This window comes from Sarcophilus harrisii, chromosome 3, assembly GCF_902635505.1.
Source record: "Sarcophilus harrisii chromosome 3, mSarHar1.11, whole genome shotgun sequence".
Lineage (NCBI taxonomy): Eukaryota > Metazoa > Chordata > Mammalia > Dasyuromorphia > Dasyuridae > Sarcophilus > Sarcophilus harrisii.
The window spans coordinates 376,911,052-376,930,995 of record NC_045428.1 but is presented as its reverse complement, the minus strand read 5'-3'; the positions used below and the strand labels follow the sequence as shown (position 1 = coordinate 376,930,995).

The following is a 19,944-nucleotide window of genomic DNA, read 5'->3' as shown; positions in this document are numbered from 1 at the left end:
TGTTTCAGATTATTCTCTTCTATCCATTCTATATTCTGCAAGACTGCTGTAGAATGTGTTTACCTATTTATCTCTACCTCTTAGCCTTAATTCCATTCAAATCTCTTCCCTTGGACCACCCCTTCCAAGAAACCTTTCCTGAATTTTATTAATTTGTTTGTTCTTTCTCCTTCCTCAAATGCTCATGTATATATTTACCCATTTCACGTTGCATCCTCCAAGCCTTCTTCTTCAAAGCCGGTTATAAGGTTTTTGCAAAAAGGGACAATTTTTTGGTTTGCCTGTTTCCCTAGAACTTAGAAAAGTGTCATTCGCATAGCAAGTGCTTAATACAAGCTTTTTGGGTTGGATTGCATTAGAAATTTTGGTGAAATATAGCTCAGTTCAGTGCCAAATCTATAGGTACACAGTTTGGAATGTGTTGGGAATTTTAGGGACTTTGTAGCTTCACCCAATAGGTAAATAATTCAGAAGTAACATAGAATGAATAATTTTCAATCCAACCAGTTGCCACCTCTAATCCCTAGAGAACACATGTGTTTTCAACCAATTATTTGGTCTAATTCTATGTTTTATTGCACTGGATTTTAATACTTAGGAGGCTCAAGAGATAATGGATTCTATTTCTTGAAAAAGCTGGGGAAAAAATGCCATGGCACAATTTTCCACGTTGTACTTATTGACATCTAGTTTACAGGAACAAATGGAATAGGCATTTCTGAAAGGGAAATGTAAACATGACATTAGATTTTGGTGCCCCAATTTCATGGCTGCTGGGAGCTGACAGCAACTCCATAAAGGTTAAACATGTGTGTTTTGGACTGTCAGTAAAATTAAGTCTTCCACCAAGTGCATGGCACTGTAGAAGACAAAGGTTTATCTATGTGAATAAATTGAATGTACAGCTCAATACATTTATGTTTGTAGAACTCTTTAAGGCATTATAAAGTCTGGTGAATTACAATAAAAATGCAGATGGAGCTATCAGAATTATCAAGCTGCTTGCTTATATTCAGACACTCTCCAGAGCTGGCTAGGTGATGTCAGGAAAGTTAAACTTGAAGAATGAGACTTGGTTTCTAAATGAGATCAGGGGAAAAGGAAGGAAAGTTAATAGGGGAAATCAAGACTGAAACAATCAACATTACTGGTCTGTTTATCATAGAGACCAAAAATCATATGTTTCTGCCATATCTAAAATTGCTGTCAAAAAATTCACATTGTTGGACACTTAAAATTTTTTTATTTATCCTTTAATAAATCTGCTGTTAGTACAACTTTTCAGTATTTGAAATTATATTGTTGCTAATACAAAATAGGAATCTACCTCTATGCTTCTTGCTAGCAAAATGTCCATTAAAGATTGCCTTTCTAAGATGCTCTCAGAAGAAGATCCTAATTCTTTTTTCTTGTCATATTGAATGGTTATAATGACTTCTGAGAATCCTGGATGCCACCTCTGTTTTGAGGAGTCAGGGAAAAATGCAAAAAAAATTGGTTTAAAAATTCACAACTAGTCCTTAATGCATATGTATATAAAGAATTTCTTTACTCTCTCCAAAATGAGAGTTGATTACTGATTTTATTGGCATTTTTTCCAAGGAAATTAATGGCACTTTTTAGCCATTGTTTTCTTTTCATATTTTCCTCTTTCCACCTTTATTGTCTTCCTGGAATTGACTTTTCTCTTTTGTTGTGATTGTATATATGAAATATTCAAAAATCATATTGTAGTATCATAATTTTAGAATTAGGATATCAGAGGTCACCTAGCACAATACTGAACAGATGAGAAACTGAGACCCTGGGAGGTTGAAGTGAGCTGTCCAGAATCAATAATCAATAAAAAGTGGGAGAGCTGGAATTTGAATCTGATTCTTCTGTTTTCACACCCCGTGTTCTTTCCACTACAACATGTCCCAGAAAACAGTTAATATTTGCACATTTGAAAGAATGGGAGCCTTTTATCTCTTCAGATTTATCTTTACAATGGCCAAGATTTGTGTGTTCAGATTTACTTGTACTAGCAGATATTTGGGTTTTGTACATTAATATTAATATCCCTTGCCACTGAAGTCTTACTGTGATTTGTCATTAAGGAACAGGGTGACAGTTCTTAAAAATAATGTCAGTAAAGTGGAGGTCCTGACAGGTCCCATCAATATGGCAGAACTTCCAGTGCATGTCAATAGTCCTGGCAATTGATGGTATGCCTCTCTTCTGCAATCCAGGCCAGCTTAGATGAAGAAGTCCTTCACCACATGGTTGACTACCAGCTGCTGTTGATTTTCATCCATGACAACTCCTGGAAGACTTTTTTTTCTGAACCAAATTGGGAGAGTGTTGAAAATTGCATCCATGGGCAGAGTTCCCCTGCTGACTGAGTCATGCATTCTCAAAATGTTGAAATGTTGAAGTATGTAATCTAGGAGCCTCTATTTGGGAGAAGGGGAGGAGGGAGGGAAGAAAGGGGAAAGAGAATTCCTCATATAACTTACTGGTGGCATGGAATTTTCTTTCCTTAAATAGTTGTCATTAAGCTATTTATGATGTAATATTTTCCTCATCACATCAGCATTTCTCATTGCAAAACACTTCTAGAGAAAGCAACCCTTTGGCACAGTATAAGTTAGGACTGAAATCTATAATATGTTTGCATTTAAAAAAGCATATAAACATCATTGTGCTTCAAGACTATAAACATTGGTTATACTTTTTTTTTGTAAATTAATCTCTAAGTGAATTATATTCTGGAATGCAATTAATATTCTGAACAGAAAAGAGATAGCTAATTTAACCCAATCTCATTCTATACACTTCCAGTGCCTGATCTTGAACTATATGAAAACTTAAATTCTATAATAGTAAGACATAGGTGACTTCAACATGGAAATTATAAAATGAAGGCAAAGGAAGATATTTTCTTGGCAAAACTCTGCATCTATTGATTGGTATTTGCTGTTCCCCAAGTCATTTCATCTTTAACTAGAGCATATTCTCTTGAGTTTCCTCAGAGAAACACTTAAAGCTTATTATCTTCATTAAGAAAACATTACATTCTTGTTACTTTTTCTGCTTTAATACTGTACAAATTATGTATCTACTATATTATTTTCAAAATAGCTGCTGACACAATATTTCAAGGATGCTATTTACTAAAATACTATTCTAGGATATAAGAAAGTATTAAATTGGTGCTATTTAAGGAATGAATTAGTAAGGTTAACACTAGAAGCATTTCCCCCATCACTTTGTATTTTTTCCTTCCTCTTTCTCTCATTCTCTGTTCTCTTTCCTACTTCTATTTATCCTACTATCTATTTCCTACTATCTATTTATCTATTTATAAGGATATCTATCCTTATCTATTTATCTATTGCTATCACTTTTCCTCTGTCCCCCTTTTTTCCTCTTTTGCCTTGGCTCATTAGGCCTGTCTACTTATTTCTTTCTCTGTCTCTCTTTCTTTTTGATGACTTCTCCATTTATAATATACTACAATGCTTTTTTTAAAGTGAATATCATATTCTAACTTCTATCCTCTGCAAATGCTTTAGGTTTCAATGAAATCTAAGTAAAATGCACATATATCTACACATATACCCACTGAAACAATCAGTAATTCACAGTTAGCATTAAGTATGGGAAATCAAATTCTGTTAACATTAGATTCATGCTACATTATTCACTTAAGTATGAAATTATTGTAAGGGAGAAAACATTAAATCATAGATTTCATGACTAGTATCCCAAGCATCTAGTGGTTTCTCTAAACCAAACTGATTGACTCCCCCTCCCCTGCATTGCTGTCTTTCTTTCTTTTTTTTTTAATTAGTGCTCAGAAAGATTCTATATGAATGGAGTCAACTACTAAGAGAGTTAAAGAATCAGAGCATCAGATAGTAGTAAGTCTTGGTCATTCTGGATGATGCTCCTATGAAATAAATTATTACAGCAAAGGAAATAACAGATAAAGTGAATCAATAACACTGGAAATAGGTAGCAGTTTGTTCATAGCCTTTGGTTATTCAGGTAACTAAACCTTATGGGAGGTGAAGGCATGAAAGAAAGGTGAGAAGTTATGCTGTTTGGTCTATTTGGAGAACTGCAGGTTGGGCTTGCTCTTCATCAGACTGTTCTGCCTCTCCAATGGTGAGTCTGTAGTGTTCATCATGGTTCTTTTGAGAGTATTCCTGGGCCATTTCAAACTCTTCATCTTCCACAATGGACAGCTCAATGTTCTTAGTTGCAGGGTTGCTGTCTCTTGTGACAGACTTCTCCTGAACATCTTTGGGTATATTCTCTTCCAGATGAGCTGTAGGGAAAGATGTTTCCGAAGGGGCCTCAGTGAAAGAACTTGCTTCATTCTCAGTCAGGGCCTGCTCACTGGTTGTGTCTACTGGCTTGGTCTCTTCTTCAGTGGGACCTTCTCCTTCATGATCTTTCTTTCGACCAAAAGTCAGGGGAGATACTTTGAAAGGAGAGCTTTTCCCTGACGATGTTTTCTGGTGGTTGGTGGTGAAAGATTTCTTAATCTTCTCTCTCCTCTCCGCAGATACAATCTTTGTGCCTAACTTGTTCATCTTCTTCTCAATATTTTGGCGAGAAAAGGCTTTCTTGAGACTATCCACTTTCTTGAGGCTTGATCTTTTTATTTTCTCTGCCCTACTTTCTTCTACCTTTTCTTCAGTACTATCTTCCAGGGCATCCTCTTCATTAGGCATTTCATCATCTGATGACAGATTCACTGTATGCAAGGTCTCTTCCAGGGACTTGTTTTCATCCACAGACTCTTCCTTTCCTTCAGTTATGCTGGGAACAGGCTCTTTTGCAAACACACTGGTAGGAATCTCATTTTCTTCCTGGAAAAAATGAAGTTGATAATAAACATTTCATAGTCAATGCCATACACACTTTGCAAATGGTGTTCACTACTGAACCATGTTATTATCTTTTGACAAGTGATGAAAGCCATGTCTTTTTTTCTGTTGCATCAATATACATAGACCTCAAAAGGTCATTCTAAACTCACTGAACTATTGTCCTCTGCCTGGTGAGTGGAAATGCTGCCATATTCATAGGATGAGATTATGGATTCAGAGCTGGAGGAACCAATTATCTGAACTATCACCCTCTTTTTATAGAAGAGGAAACTGAGGCCCAAAGAAGTTAGAAAGATAGTGAGTGTGACAGAATCGAGAGGATTAGAACAGCAAATGGTTAGTAACTCCATCTTGTTATTTAATTCTGGAGCTATCTCAGTTCCCTTTGTATTCAATTGTCAGTCTAGTCCAATTTTTGTCTTTTGATAAAATTTCATTGAATTGTGAGAACTGAGAAAAAAACTTAAGGCACTGCTTGAACCTAGCCCTGTGGAGGTGGGAAACTGGACTATCTCTTTCTGCTGCTTAGAAATCCTTAACCAAGAACCTAAGTTAGGCTAACTAGAAACCTGTCTGATCCAAAGACTGATGCAAGGAGTTTTTTCATTATCACAGCTCTCAAATAACTGATATGTGTATTATCTGAAAACTGCCCTCATATTTATCAATCAGTTGTTTCCATGTTATAGACACTTTGGGGAGTGGGACATCTATGGTTTCAGGGAATTGTACCTGTTCTCGCTCTCATCCCAACTTGGAAAGCCCTTAATCTTTCATCTGATTAGAAATCAGATCAGCTACAGTTGTATTGTCTTCCTTTTAATTAATTGGCCTTATTTAATTATTTTAATGTATAAAAGTTTAGCTCTTTCTGTATTAGAGGTTCAGGTCTAAGCTGGGAATGGGACTGGTCCTGGTTTGTTGGGCAATCGGTGTACATTGTTTAATAAATCAATATGTTTAGAAAATTGAACCTTTGTTTCATCAGTCATTCCCTCTTTCAAATATAAGTAGAACAAATGAAATTTGAACCTAGCTTCCAAACCAGTGTTATTTTCATTGTAGCACACTACTGGGTTAATGAAGCTGAACCCACCTTTTATATTATTCTTAAAATATTTGGAAATAAGAGATGACCATGATAGCTTCATCATTTATGTTTAAGTAGAGAACATATGTTTACTATGTGGGGAAAAAGTAGTGTTCTAGAAGGAGTCCTGGACCGAGTTCCCAAAGTTCTACCTGGTTCTGCCATTAGATATATTAATTAGATTAGTCATTAATTGTATATGTTAGTATCACTAATTAGATATAATTTGGCATTCAGCACAATGTCTGGCATATGGTAATGTTTATTGTTTATTGACTGACTGATATATGACTTGGAGAAATTGCATATCAGTGTTTTTCAAGTGTAAAACTATTAAAACTATTTTTTTCTTTCGATATTCTAGGTCCATGGACATGGAAACAATTCATTTTAACTTAATTTATGTCTCCAGAGGAACTTAACAAAATAAGTCAATTGACTTTATTGTAATTTAAAATATATCTAGTTAACAAAGTGGCTGGTTCACTAGTAAATATGTTTAACTTTTTGTCATAAATTAGGATCACAAATAAAACCTGCCATTTATTAATCTATTAATCTTCTCTTTAAAATAACTTAATTTTTTCCTTCAAATGCATGATACAACTTTTAAAATATCTAGGCAGGCACAGGACAATTCTCTTGTGATTTTTCTATTACATCTCACTTTTGAATAGCAAGGTGAGATATCAGATCTATGATTCTTTTAGGATTAGGATTAGGAGAATGGGATTCCACACTTCATTTATGTAAAGCAGTTAGTTGGTATAGTGGATAGAGTGTGGAGCTCAGTCAGAAAGACCTGAGTTCAAATCCTCCCTCAAATATTTTACTAGCTATGTGACCTTGAGCAATGTCTCTTGGCCTTATTTCCTTATTTGTAAAATGGGGATAATAATAGCAACTATATCACAGGGTTATTGGGAAGATCAAATGAAAGAACATATGTAAAATGTTTTTCAAACTTTAAAGCACTAAGTAAAAATGCTAGCTATTTGGGGTGAGGATGGATTAGCCTTCTGAAATATCTGATACAGAGACCAGAAGAGAAAAGCTATTATGTTAGTTTGACCAACTGATCTGATGATCTGGAAGTCTTGGAAGATAGAAGATTTCAGAGTCATAAAAGTTCCTGGGGATTGTGGTTTTTGAGAAGTGACCTAGCAAAGGCAGAAGACACTATGGCATCAACTGGAGATCCCATTGGAAGGATATTAATGTAAATAATCAGCAAGCTCTGGCTTTTTTAGGGCTAAGAATAAATTAGTAAGAGAGCTGGAAATGATGGTTAGGGGCCTGGATGTCAATAAAGGAAGATGCTGTGGGTAAGTATTTCTTTGTGATGTAAGCAGAAATCTAAGCAGTGGGTTATAAATATCTTCCCTAACCAGTTTAGCTGTATCTGCATCCTTGAGTTTATTAAGTCAATACTTTCTTTCCTTTCACTTCCAACAAAATGATTGCTATCCAAATTTTTCTTTTATAAAGAAGGAAAACACTTGGTCTTGCTTTCTGCTCTTCTCAATGTACATTTTGCAAGACTAGATATAAAATGCAAGAAGAGTTTATGGTAGATTTTTCAACTTTCAATTTTTCTGTCCTTTTCATTGTCTTTCTTCAGCTTTAAGGAAACTGATTGGTTTGGCACTTTTGGAATTATTCATGTAATACAACTAACTGTGGGATAGAGGCAGGAGGAAAATAATTCAACTTTTATGGAAGGGAAAAGGGCAAGTTATGCCACAGCTCTTTGATGCTAACTATAAAAATAAATTGAAGGAGAACAGAGATAATCCAGAGAGAATTGGATGTGTTTCTGAGCAACTGAAAGGAAGATATGTATACTTGGCAAACATTGGCCACTGCAAGTATTTTGTTATGACTGTGGCCTCCATGTGTGTTCTGTTCATATAGATCAGTGTTGATTTGGTCACTTTTTGAAGTTATTGTGATGATAAATTTGTTTTACTCAGAGAGAGAGGAGAGAGAGGAAGAGAGGGAGGGAGGGAGGGAAGGAAAAAGAGAGAGAGAGAGAGAGAGAGAGAGAGAGAGAGAATTCAAAATATTTCATTTAAAAGCAGAGAAAATATTTATATCTTTTCCAAATGATCTGAGTCATCTTGGATAGCCTTTTTGCTTTCTTTCCTCTCCATTATACATATTGCTCTTCTCTAGGTTTTAATAACTAGTAGGCATAGTTTTTAAGTTTGCAATGATTGCTCAGGTGGGTGGAAGATAATATTTTGGGATTCAAACAGCAGGTAAAATAGAAAAAAACATTTATTAAATGGTTTTACTATTTATCAGATATTGTGATATAAGAGCTTTATAAATATTTCACACAATCCTGGGAGGGAGGTGTCATTATCATCCTCATTTTACAATTGAGGAAATTGAGGCAAAAAGAAGTTAAGTGACTTGTCTAGGATCACAGAGCTAGGAATGGACTGAGTTTTAGGTCTTTCTAACTATAGGCTCACCATTCCCTATTTACAGCATCACCTAGCTGCTTCTAGATTGGTCCTTTTGTTTTGTTTTGTTTTTTCTTCTGCCTAATGGAAAAAAAGGGCTTCCTGTTTAGCTACCCAGGATATCAGTCTTTAGAGCATTTTCCCAAGAATCTCCCTTCTTTGGAGCTCTCCATCATTAATTACCTATTAATGCCATTCCAGTGTAATTACTTCTCTGTGTTGCTTCACAATTTCCCCAGGTTTTAGCAAACATAATATAAATATACATTTATAAATATATACGTACATACATACACACATATGTATACAAGCAAATACATATACACACAGTCACAGACAAATTATATATATATATATACACACACATTAGTTTATAAAAAATTAGATTAATTCAGAAGATAATTGAACATCTTGGCTCTGATACTTCCTAGCTGTGTGACCATGAATAAGTCATCTTAATCTGTGAAATGATGATATGATACCTGTATAACCATCTTAAAGGGAGGTTGTAAAGATCCAATGAGATTTTATATATATATATATATATATATATATATATACTGCTTTGTAAATTTTAAATGTCTATAGTAAGGTCAGCTATTATTATTCATTTTTTACTGATATTTCAGTAGTGCTTTTAACCTTGCCAAGGATTTTACACTATGTCATTTGACTCTCATATCACCTTGGTGAAACAGGTACTATAGGTATCATTAGCCTCATTGTACAGATCAGGAAAGTGAGGCTCAGCAAATTTAAGTGTCATGCCACTGCCATTGCTAGCAAGTGGAATTTGAACCATTTGAACCTAGGATTTTAGCACTCTATAAATTAAACCACTCTGCTTCATCAACTCTCGCTAGACTTTTTAACTATGGAAATTTCCTCAAATATAAGCAGAGTATGTGACTGTCTTAAGAGAGCACTAGGCAGCAGCTTAGAGGGATCTCAGAGGTACATGAAGCAGCCAGTCAATTTCAAAGAGATTTTGGTTTTTCAATTGCTGCTGAGGCTGCTGCTGCTGTGGCTACTGACCTCCATCCTTCATGAGGATCCTTGTTTTATGACTTATTTTCTTTTTTTTTCCAAACAAAGGGAGAATTAAACTACATTTCAAGCATATATGAAAGGTGTACTTGAAGTATGAAAGCTAGAAAGAATGGAAAGTGCTCTTGAGAAGTAGCATTTTAACTTCCACTTCAGCTTGTTTGCTCTTTTCATTGATTTACTTGAACTAATATCTTAACCATGCATGTGAATGAGTGTTCACCTATCTAGAACTGGCTCAAACTCTGGGTCTTCTCCTTGGATTGAATCCCAATTCCATTGGGATTAAACCATCATTAAAGATATGCATACATATCTATGTAATCACAGTCATTCTATGATTAACATTGGAAAACTGAATCTATAGTTTGATATTCTAAAAATGTAGATAGTTTGTTGGGAGCCAGGAGCCCTACTTTCTGCAATGGGCCATGTGGTCCCTGGGGAATGATTTAAGATTTTTCTCCCATTTGCTACATTCCTTCTATGGATGTCATATTGCCCATGGGGGATTTGAGAACCATAGTTTTATGCTTAGCCTGCTACTGGTATTTAATGATCTGCAAATATTGTTCCAAAAAATGGTAACAAAATGATGCTCATTTGTTATATTGAATTCAATTTAATGAACTTGTATCATTTAACCCCTGTTTTTTTTTTTTTTTTAAAGCGGATGTAGTCGAAAAAAGTCTGGCTTTAGAATAAGAAAGATTTGCATTCTATGCCTGTTTTTCATACATTTAGATTGAGTGACTATAAGCAAATCTCTTTATATCTCAATACTGCAATCAGCTTTCTAGGACTATATAGGCTGTAGAAAAGTTGGTGATCTGTTTTGGTAGAAGGAACTACAATTTAGAGTTCTCCAATAATAAAAGTTATGTCTTCATTCTAACTCCTAAAATGTGCAAAATATCAGACATGTAAATATGAAAAAAGACCCATAATCTCATCCTGAAAGAATCTATTATCTGCTATTTGCTTGATTTCTTTTAAAATGTTTATAGATTTTTTTTCTTAGCTTGTTTTTATTTTTTTCTTTGGATCCATAGCAGCTGTCGCAAAACCTTGCATCTACTTTGTGCAAAATATCAGACATGTAAATATGAAAAAAGACCCACAATTTCATCCTCAAAGAATCTATTATCTGCTATTTGCTTGGTTTCTTTTAAAATGTTTATAGATTTTTTCTAGCTTGTTTTTATTTTTTTCTTTGTATCCAATACTAGTTATCACAAAACCTTGCACAAAGTAGATGCACAAAGTAAAATATTCATTAAATTAAATTGAATCAGGGGAAGCTAGCTGGTACAATGCAGAGAGTCCTGACCCTGAAGTTAGGAGAACCTGAGTTGAAATCTGCACCAGACACTTATTACCTGTGTGACTCCCTGGGCAAGTCACTTAACCTCAATTGCCTTGAAATAAATAAATGAATTAAATTGAATCTAGGTATGGATTGCAGAGAGGAAAAAGCTATTGGTCAGGATCTTACTCATCCTTAGAGAGCTAAATTTAAAATTAGTAACATTCTACTACAGCATTCATTGTTTATTGTTGAGTTGTCTTTCATCTTTTAGAGAATTGAAATTTCATGATATGTTGGTTTTGCCATTCACTTTTTAAGGTCATTTGTTAAATACTTTGCTACATTAAAAATAATTCATGTTGATTATGTAAAATCCAAATCATATTGAATCATTTTAATAATAATAAAAACAATAGTTAATAATAGCACAATAAGGCTGGAAAAATCTTTTATATATATTATTTCATTTAATTCTTGGCAATATTATTATTATCTCCATTTTACAGATCAGGAAACTGAGGAAAGAGAGATTAAATATATTACCAGCTCATGATTACTGATCTAGCATGTGTCTGGGGCTTTATTCGAACTCAGGCAGTATTTCTGACACAAATATAGTCCTCTTTATATTGTTTCACCTATTCCAAATAGAAAAGTGTAGTAATAACTAGCATTTTACAGTTAAGGAAAATGAGGCAAACAATTGTCCAGGGTCACAAAACTAGTAAATATCTCAGAACATATTTGAACTATCTTATCCACAGGCCCACTACATAGCTGCCTCAGTCCATCACAATGAAACACTGCACTCTGCTTTGTTTTTATTTGACAATTCAAATATGCTTTTTATTACTAATAAGTTTACTTTCTTCAAGTCATAGCACTTTTCCTGGCCCTACTTCCTCACCTAATTAATGATATCCATCCAGAGCCAGGAGGAATAATAGGGTGGACCTAGAAGATTTCTGGGGTCACTTTCCACATCAACATCCTGATTCTATGATATAATAAATATTATATTTACTTCAACTAAGTAAATATAATAGATTAACTCCTAGGGTAAACTAATAATTGATTTTATCTTTCATGCAATAACTAACATTAGGGCAACTAGGTGGTACAGTAGATAGAGTGCCAGGCCTGAAATCAGGAAGAATCATCTTCCTGAGTTCAGGTTTGGCCTCAGACACTTACTAGACTCTAAGCAAGTCATTTCATCCTGTCTGTCTCAGTTTCTTCATCTGTAAAATGAGCTGGAGAAGGAAATTATAAACCATTCCTGAGTCTTTGCCAATAAAACCCCAAATGAGATCACAAAGAGTTAAACGTGATTGGAAAAATAACTGAATTAATAGCCAATATCAAAGAATTTGAGATACATTAAAGAACATTTTTCATTTGCATAGTCTAAACTTATATAGCCTACAAAACAAAGAACTGAGATTAATTTTAAAAGATTGCATCCAAGTTTCTTATATATGAGAGAATGTAATAACACTTTCTGGGGTGCATCAACCATAATCAGTTACTCACATAAAGAGCTGCGGGCAAGAGTTGGCATTCAATAAATGTAAATAATAACAGCAAGAACTAGTGTTTTGTAAAGCTTAGAAATTAAAAGAGTATCCAGTATTCTCAGGCTTAAATCCTATTACACAGATGTTGATCAATGAAATGCAATCTTCTAGGGGCGGGACATAGAGAGGTATTTACATGACTGAATTTTTCTCCTTCAACTACTTGTATAAATGTAGGAATTTTAGAGGATGTCACTTGGATGAAGAGGGCATAATTTTTTAAAAATCAACTTTTGAAAGGTCTATAGGCAAAAATTTCAAAGTTTATGGTGATTTGCCTAAAATTTGATCTTGTATACTAATACAAAATAATAAATATTTCAGTATACTTAAGATAAAGGATATTTGTTTGTTTCTCAATTTTTTTCACAATGTTCCTACTGCAAATAACTAGAAATTATTCTCTTCTTTTTCTTAATGACATAATTTCATGAACATATAAATGTGAATTTTCTGTTAATTATCTAGTTTTTTTTCCTGTACTTGAAAACATTTAAAATGTACTTTTCTTTTAGAAAAAGAATTATTTATGATGACCAATTCTGATAGACCTGGCCATCCTCAGCAATGAGATGAACCAAATCAGTTCCAATGGAGCAGTAATGAACTGAACCAGCTATGCCCAGCGAAAGAACTCTGGGAGATGACTAAGAACCATTACATTGAATTCCCAGTTCCTATATTTTTGCCTACCTGCATTTTTGATTTCCTTCACAGGCTAATTGTACAACATTTCAGAGTCCGATTCTTTTTGTACAGCAAAATAATGGTTTGGTCATGTACACTTATTGTGTATCTAATTTATATTTTCATATATTTAACATCTACTGATCATCCTGCCATCTGGGGGAGGGGGTGGGGGGAAGGAGAGGAAAAATTGGAACAAGAGGTTTGGCAATTGTCAATGCTGTAAAGTTACCCATACATATAACTTGTAAATAAAAGGCTATTAAAATAAAAAAAAAAAAAGAAAAAGAATTATTTCCATAAACTTAAATTGACAACTTTTAGTGATTCAGTTTATTATAGGCTTTTCTTTAGTTTTTCTAATTAAAAATGAAGTAATTTCATTTTATAGATTTTGAATAAACTTGTCTAGAAATATATCTTGTGTGCATTTGCTAGTTATCAAACTAGATAGAAAAAATAACAGTGCTATCTCTTTCATATTTGAATCTTAGTCATCAATTTAGAGATGGTAATAATTTAAATTCATACTAGTGAAACTACTTTATTTTACAAGTGAAAAAAGAGAGGACTTGAGAGGTAAAGTGACTTGTTTAAGTCATGCAGATAATAAATGGCAGAGCCGAGATTCAAAACCAGGTCCTTTGATTCTAAATATAATGTTCTTTCTACTGCACCACACTGTCTCTTCACTTGTATTTTATTTAAGTTGAATGTATATATGGTGTATACATATATATGTATAAGTGTGTATGCATCTATGTATGTGTCAATCAGATAAATAGTGGGCTATTCCCAAGAAAGAGGAACACTATCCTAATTTAACCTATTTTAAAATGCGATTTCATTGTTTAAGAATGAAATATGGTATTTAAGAAACACACAGCTATGATTTAAAAAAAAAAAACAAAAAACCTTTTACGAGTGTATTTTGGAATTTGCTTTTAGTGAAGTTTCTGAGTCTATAGAGTTACAGTAGGACTTCACAAATGATCAATTTAATGGTTATATTAGTGATTTGGAACTTATTTGAAAGACATAGGTTTTTCTTTTTTGACTCTTTTCTTTCATTTGCACATTTAGTTCTTTTCTTAAACCAGAAAATTTGGGAGTTTGGAATTGGGGAGGGAGAAGGTAGAACTAGGAAAAATAATACCATCAAATTTGAGTGCTTTATAAATGACAAAAATTACAAACCAAATGAAAATGCAAGATTTTACTTGACGGATTAAGCCTTTTAAAATAAATACATTTGGGGTAACTAGGTAGTGCAGTCGATAGAGCATCATCCCTGAAGTCAGGAGGACCTGAGTTCAAACCTTGCCTCAGATTTGACTTAACACTTCCTAACTGTGTGACCTGGGCCAGTCACTTAACCCAATTGCCTTAGCAAATAATAAGAAAAATAATACAAAATAAATACATTTGGGGTTTCATTTTTGTAGCTATAATATATCCCTTTACCCCCATGTTCTGTCTAGAGCCTTCTTCTCTGTTCTCTCCATACTCTTCCTCTTAGTGATTTCATTAGTTTTTTTGGATTTGATTATCTTCTTTATACATATGCCTTGATGCATAAATCAAGTGAATCTTTAAAATACTCCTTAATACATAAATCAAGTGATAATCTCTCTCCTAAGCTTCAGTTCTGCATCACTGATTACCTGCTAATTGATTATCTATTAGATGTCTTCATTTGGATAGCCTCTGGACATCTGAACCTCAACATATTCAAACTAGAACTCATTATCTTCTCTAATCATGCTGCACGAAAGTCTTTCCTGAGTGTCCCCTTCTCCCTATCTCCAGAACCTGTTCTTTCTCATCTTTAATTATCTTGTCTTTATCTTTATTGGTGCTGTTCCTCAGTAGAATATATGCTTGCTAAAGGTATAGACTTTCACTTTTAACATTATATTTCTAGCACCTGGCATAGTGCTAGAATTAATCAATGTGAGTGTGTTGTTTCTATGGCAGAACCAAGTAGAGATTCAACTGCCCTATATCATATTTTGAATACTTCATCAGCTGGGGTGGTTCCAGAATTTTGCAATAAATGAGTACATGTAGATCATCTTGACAGATGCTAATTCCAGGAAGATAACATTAGTACAATGCATGGCATGGTCTTAAGAGGAGACAAAAAAGTGCAAACTAAATAAGAAACACCCCATTAAAATGAATGTCTGGAGATCCTGGGCAGGGTGTGTTCACTCCTTCCCTTAAGGACCTTACTATTGACAATGTGAAGGGCAGCTGGGATTTCTGAGTAAAAAACTCAGACCCACTGAATCTTCTGTGCCACAGTTCCTATCCCAGAATCCCTGGTTTGAAGAGGGAACATATTGAGAGGTAACCTGGGCTTGTGTGTCATAGGACTTAAGATTTTCATCTCATCTCAGCAATTAACTTGATGTGATCTAAGTCACTTGCTCTTTTAAAATCTTAGCTCTTAAACAAGCATGTTATTCAAGGAGAACTCTAATTCTGAAGCCTCTGAAAGGAAGGGTCCCTTTCTTCTAAAGAGATTGTTTGATTTGTGATTATCAGAGGGTCTTTGGGGGGAGTCTTTCTTGTTCACAGACTCTGAAATGGTTTGTTTAGTTGAAAGTCAAGATTGTGTAAAGGGGCTACATCCCATCACTCTGTCACCTTCAAAGTATCTTTGCCTTGGACTTTGGCATGGGATTTGGAGAGAATGGGAGGCCTTTCTTTTCAAAGTAACCAAGTATCCAGGTTTGAAATGGCCAGCCTATACTGGGTCCCTTTAAATTTAGCCTTGGGCTATGGGCCCCAATGAAGTTCCTACTCACAATGTGAAATATTCTAAGCACTTCAGACTGCTATTTCACACCTGTCACTCTAATATGACAAGTGCCAGGAAACTGTGCCAGGACCAGAGCAACACCCCAAACCTGTTTTAGGCAGCTCAGCAATTTCCTTTTCATGGTATCTTTGTGATTCTCCTGTGCTATTAAATGATCTTGCTTCCTCAGAAGTGTTCATGGACTGGGAATGGTATATGTAGTCCAGGGAAATGTGACTTTTCTCTGCTAAGTAAATGCATTGTGTTTTCCCAATTGAGAGATGGGATAGATGGATGGTAATCTCAGCTTCATGCTACGGAAAGGGAATTTCCTTGGATGACTCAAACATAAATGGGTCTGTGCATGTTTGGCTTTGTTTAGAGATCCAGATTTAATTTCAGAAATGCCACAAGAGCTGAGATTTCTAATATCTTTGGGGGGTAATAAAGAAAGGATTTCACATGGCTTAAGAAAGGCCTAGTTAACTGTATCTATTTTAATTCATCAGATACAGGAAGAGTTATTTCATTTGCATTAAAAGCTGAAAAGTTTCTGGACTGATAAAAAGCCGCTAAGGCACAGGAAGATTTCTATTGCCCAGGGCTTTACAACCCTAAACTGCAATTTGGGGAGGACAATGAGCACCGAGATGGAGTCTTTCCTTTTATGAAGGGAAGAAGAATTGGGTTCCTCACTGGCAGAACTCGCTCATTTAGAGGAGGAAGGCTCCCTTGGTTTAAATCCAATTTTCAATGTCTTTCTACAGTGATGAAGGCTCTCCCTGTGTGCATTTCACAATCAGACTGTGATAGCCTCCCTCCAGGACAGTTTTGAAATCCCTCCTTATTAACACAGTCAAAACTAGACAGCCCTGAGGCTCGGGTGGCATTGACTCTAGTTGGCTGTGTGCTGTCTGTGTTTAGTGAGGCTGAAGAACTTCCAGCACTGGGCAGGGCAGCCCTTGGATCATAAATGCCCACTTCCAGATAATATCATATGCCCAAACTCTCCCTTCCCAAATAGTCATTTCCTCCAATAATGGAGTCATTTATGGAGGTGCAGAGTTTTGTATTGTGACCCCCCTCCCCCCATACACTTTTCCCTCAAAGGCTTTGCTTTGAAGGGCCTATATGTCAATAGATTGACTGTTGTGTGAGTGTACTTGACTTTTATTTTAAATTGTTGTTTGGTAGATATGACCAAATGAATTGGACATCCAGTGTCTGCAAAGAGTTGTGCTCTTCATTGTCAAAAGGTCATTTACTAAAAAAGGAAACAGTACAATTGTCCAGGCTATTAACAAAACTCAAAGGAAAATGAAGAGTTTGGGGGAGGGAGAGGGAATTGAGTTCGTGTGTTAGTTTTGAAAAAAACAAAAAACAAAACCAGATACTTTAATGGGAACACAGTTCTTGATAATCTGGGCTTCTATCTCAAACCTCAAATCAGTGTCATGTTTTCAGTGAGAAGTTGGAACAATTGTAGGAATTTGTCTTCTTGATAAAAATTCCCTGAATATCTCTAAGAATCCAAGGGTCTCTTTCTGTGTCATTTACTTTTCATAGCAGCAACCGGAAATACTAATAAACAACTGAATTTCTCTTGATTAACTTATACACTCACAAAATGTGGCAAATACTTTCTGGTTTTTACTTTCAGACTCCAACTTTGTATTTGCCAGACTGGATTGGCCCAGAGCTAGGCAGTAAAGCGCACAAGTACAGACCTGGGAAAATCAAGTTTCTGTGGACAGATTGTACATTAGGTTACTGAAGGGCAACAAAGGACAGTGTGTGTGTGTGTGTGTGTGTGTGTGTGTGTGTGTGTGTGAAAGAGAGAGAGAGAGAGAGAGAGAGAGAGAGAGAGAGATACAGAGACAGACAGAGACAGAGATGGAGAATTCTGATAGGTAGGACTGATGTAAAAAAAACATAATCTATACCTGAATGCATATCAGAATAATGTATTACAGAGGAAATAGTTATTGCAATGGAAGAAACATGGAGTTTGGAGTTAAAAGAGGTAGGCTCAGATTTTAGCTATTTCTGTCAGATACTACCTTTATTTCTCTACCTGTAAACTCAATTTCCACCTAGAAAATGGTGGGAAGGAGTTGAATTTAATTAGTCCTAAGATTACTTCCAGACCTGAAAACCTGTTGTACTATAGAAAAGCTTCTAAATAATTTATCCAAGTACAGCGCTCATGTGTGCATGTGTGCATGTGTGAACACACGTTTGTGCATAGGTGTGAATGAACACAAGAGGCACTAACCTGAAAGATGAGCACTTTAAAGTGGTTTCTCTTCAGGAGTTGGGCATGGTTGCTCTCCAGTCTTTTCACCTGGGCACACTGGCGCTCCATGCGCTCCTTAACCTCTCTGGTGTGAGCACTGACTTTGCGGGATTTCTCCAAGAGTTTGCTGACTGTATTGCTTGTGGATGTCTGGTACTTGGATAGCTTGGTGAGGTCATTCTGGATGCCCTTGACAGAGCCCTCCAGGTTGATCTGCCGTTGCTCCATTTTGTGCTGGTTTTCCTGCACCGTGTCTAGCATATTCACCAGCTTGTCCAGGAGGGTAAGCACTGTGACAGCATTCACCTGGGAACTCTCCCGGATCGAGTCATCTGTGGTCATACAATTCAGGCTGGGACTTGGGGTGGACGATGGCACTGGACTGGCGTTTGATGCCTTTTCCTGGTGTAGCAGCACATCTGGGCCAGGGTTATCTCTAGCCTGGAACTTTTCAGCTTGCACAGCATCCTCTCCCATGTTAGGAACAGTGAAATCTTTCTTTCCTGCAAACAGGAGCTCCTTGGTCTGCTGGTCAGCACTACCCTGAAAGGTAGGCACAAAGTAAATGCCTTCTGGTTGATCTGAGCTGCTGCTCAGAGCACTACCCTTTCTGGACTGGCAGAGGTACAAGCAGGCAACAATTGGCTAAACTCTGATCATGGAAACTACATTCCAGCTGCTCTTAAAGCCCCTACTCCACCCAGTGGGAGGTGAAAGCTAGAACACTCCAAAATCTACTCAGTTTTTTAGATACACACAAACACTTTCTATCCCCTTCCTCTTCTGCACAAGTAACTTTGCCTGCAGGATTAGCTTTGATTTCCTTCCCCCCCCTCTTCCCTTTAATAAGCAGAATGCCATATTTCAATTGTGACTTCATCTAAAGGCGGAGAAAACATTTTGACTTGGCCCTGTTCCATGGGCTGCAATTGGCTGAAACAGTAAACTTTTCACTGGCTGCTATGCTACGGATGCAACACAGAGCCGGTGTTTTTTTCCTGGATACAAATTATTGTAACGGAAAGTATTGTTTGCATTAGCCCTAGAATGGTCTAATGAGATTCTGGAGGGATGTTTCCTACTGAGATAGGAAAGAGTTTTCAGGCTACCTTGAAGTTCATTTGGTTCAGGAATGTTTTCTTTGGGAGCTCCCCAGTGACAGTGGTAACCCTGTGAATGAGAAGACAAATGGTACCATTCTTCTTCTTCTTCTCCTTACAGCTGTGAAGGCAAACCGAGTTGGGGAGAGATCAGACTTCAGTGATCTTAAAATCAATAAGGCTGCTGTTGTGGAAATTTGTCAGTTATTATTCTGCGAAGAATAACAGTAGATTCTTGGATCATTGTGTCTTTGTATAGATTTATTTGTGGAGAAGACAGGCATATTTGAAAAAGGAGTAGAGAATAAAGCATAGCACTCAGAGTAAAAAAGACAGATTTGAATCATGCTTTTGGAACTTACTAGTGACTTGACTCTGGACCAGTCATAAATCATTTACCTTCTCTCAGCTTCAGTTTGCTCATCTATACAATGGGTTAACTATACTTATTACATTGAACCCATAGGATTATGTGAAGAATTATATTAATATGTAAGTCATTTTGCAAACTTTAAAGCTATATATAAATGTTAATCGACACCTTCCATTCAGAGAACAACTAAATTTCAGAGTGGGAAGGGATGTTAAAGATAATGAGCCTAACACACATCTGAACTAAAATCCCCTCTCACTACAAAACCTCACAACATTTATGCATTCATTCTTTGCTTGAAAATT

General features: G+C 35.8%; 1 protein-coding gene across 1 annotated transcript; it reads right to left on the bottom strand.

Moving 5' to 3' along the window:
- Positions 1 to 1,229: 1,229 nt before the first annotated feature.
- CAVIN2 (caveolae associated protein 2) lies at positions 1,230 to 19,005 on the bottom strand. Its single transcript, XM_003764054.4, has 2 exons — positions 18,146 to 19,005; positions 1,230 to 4,862 (listed from the first exon to the last, which is right to left on the bottom strand). The coding sequence occupies exons 1-2, from the start codon at positions 18,641 to 18,643 to the stop codon at positions 4,080 to 4,082; spliced, it is 1,281 nt and encodes a 426-aa protein (XP_003764102.1). The 5' UTR covers positions 18,644 to 19,005; the 3' UTR covers positions 1,230 to 4,079.
- Between the last annotated feature and the right edge of the window lie 939 nt (positions 19,006 to 19,944).

Bases quoted from the DNA above. Each gene is read 5' to 3' on its own strand.
- CAVIN2 (XM_003764054.4), bottom strand. From the start codon at position 18,643: ATGGGAGAGGATGCTGTGCAAGCTGAAAAGTTCCAGGCTAGAGATAAC. The intron at 4,863-18,145 runs GTTAGTGCCTCT...CATTTTTTCCAG, and splicing joins TTAAAGTGCTCATCTTTCAG to GAAGAAAATGAGATTCCTAC.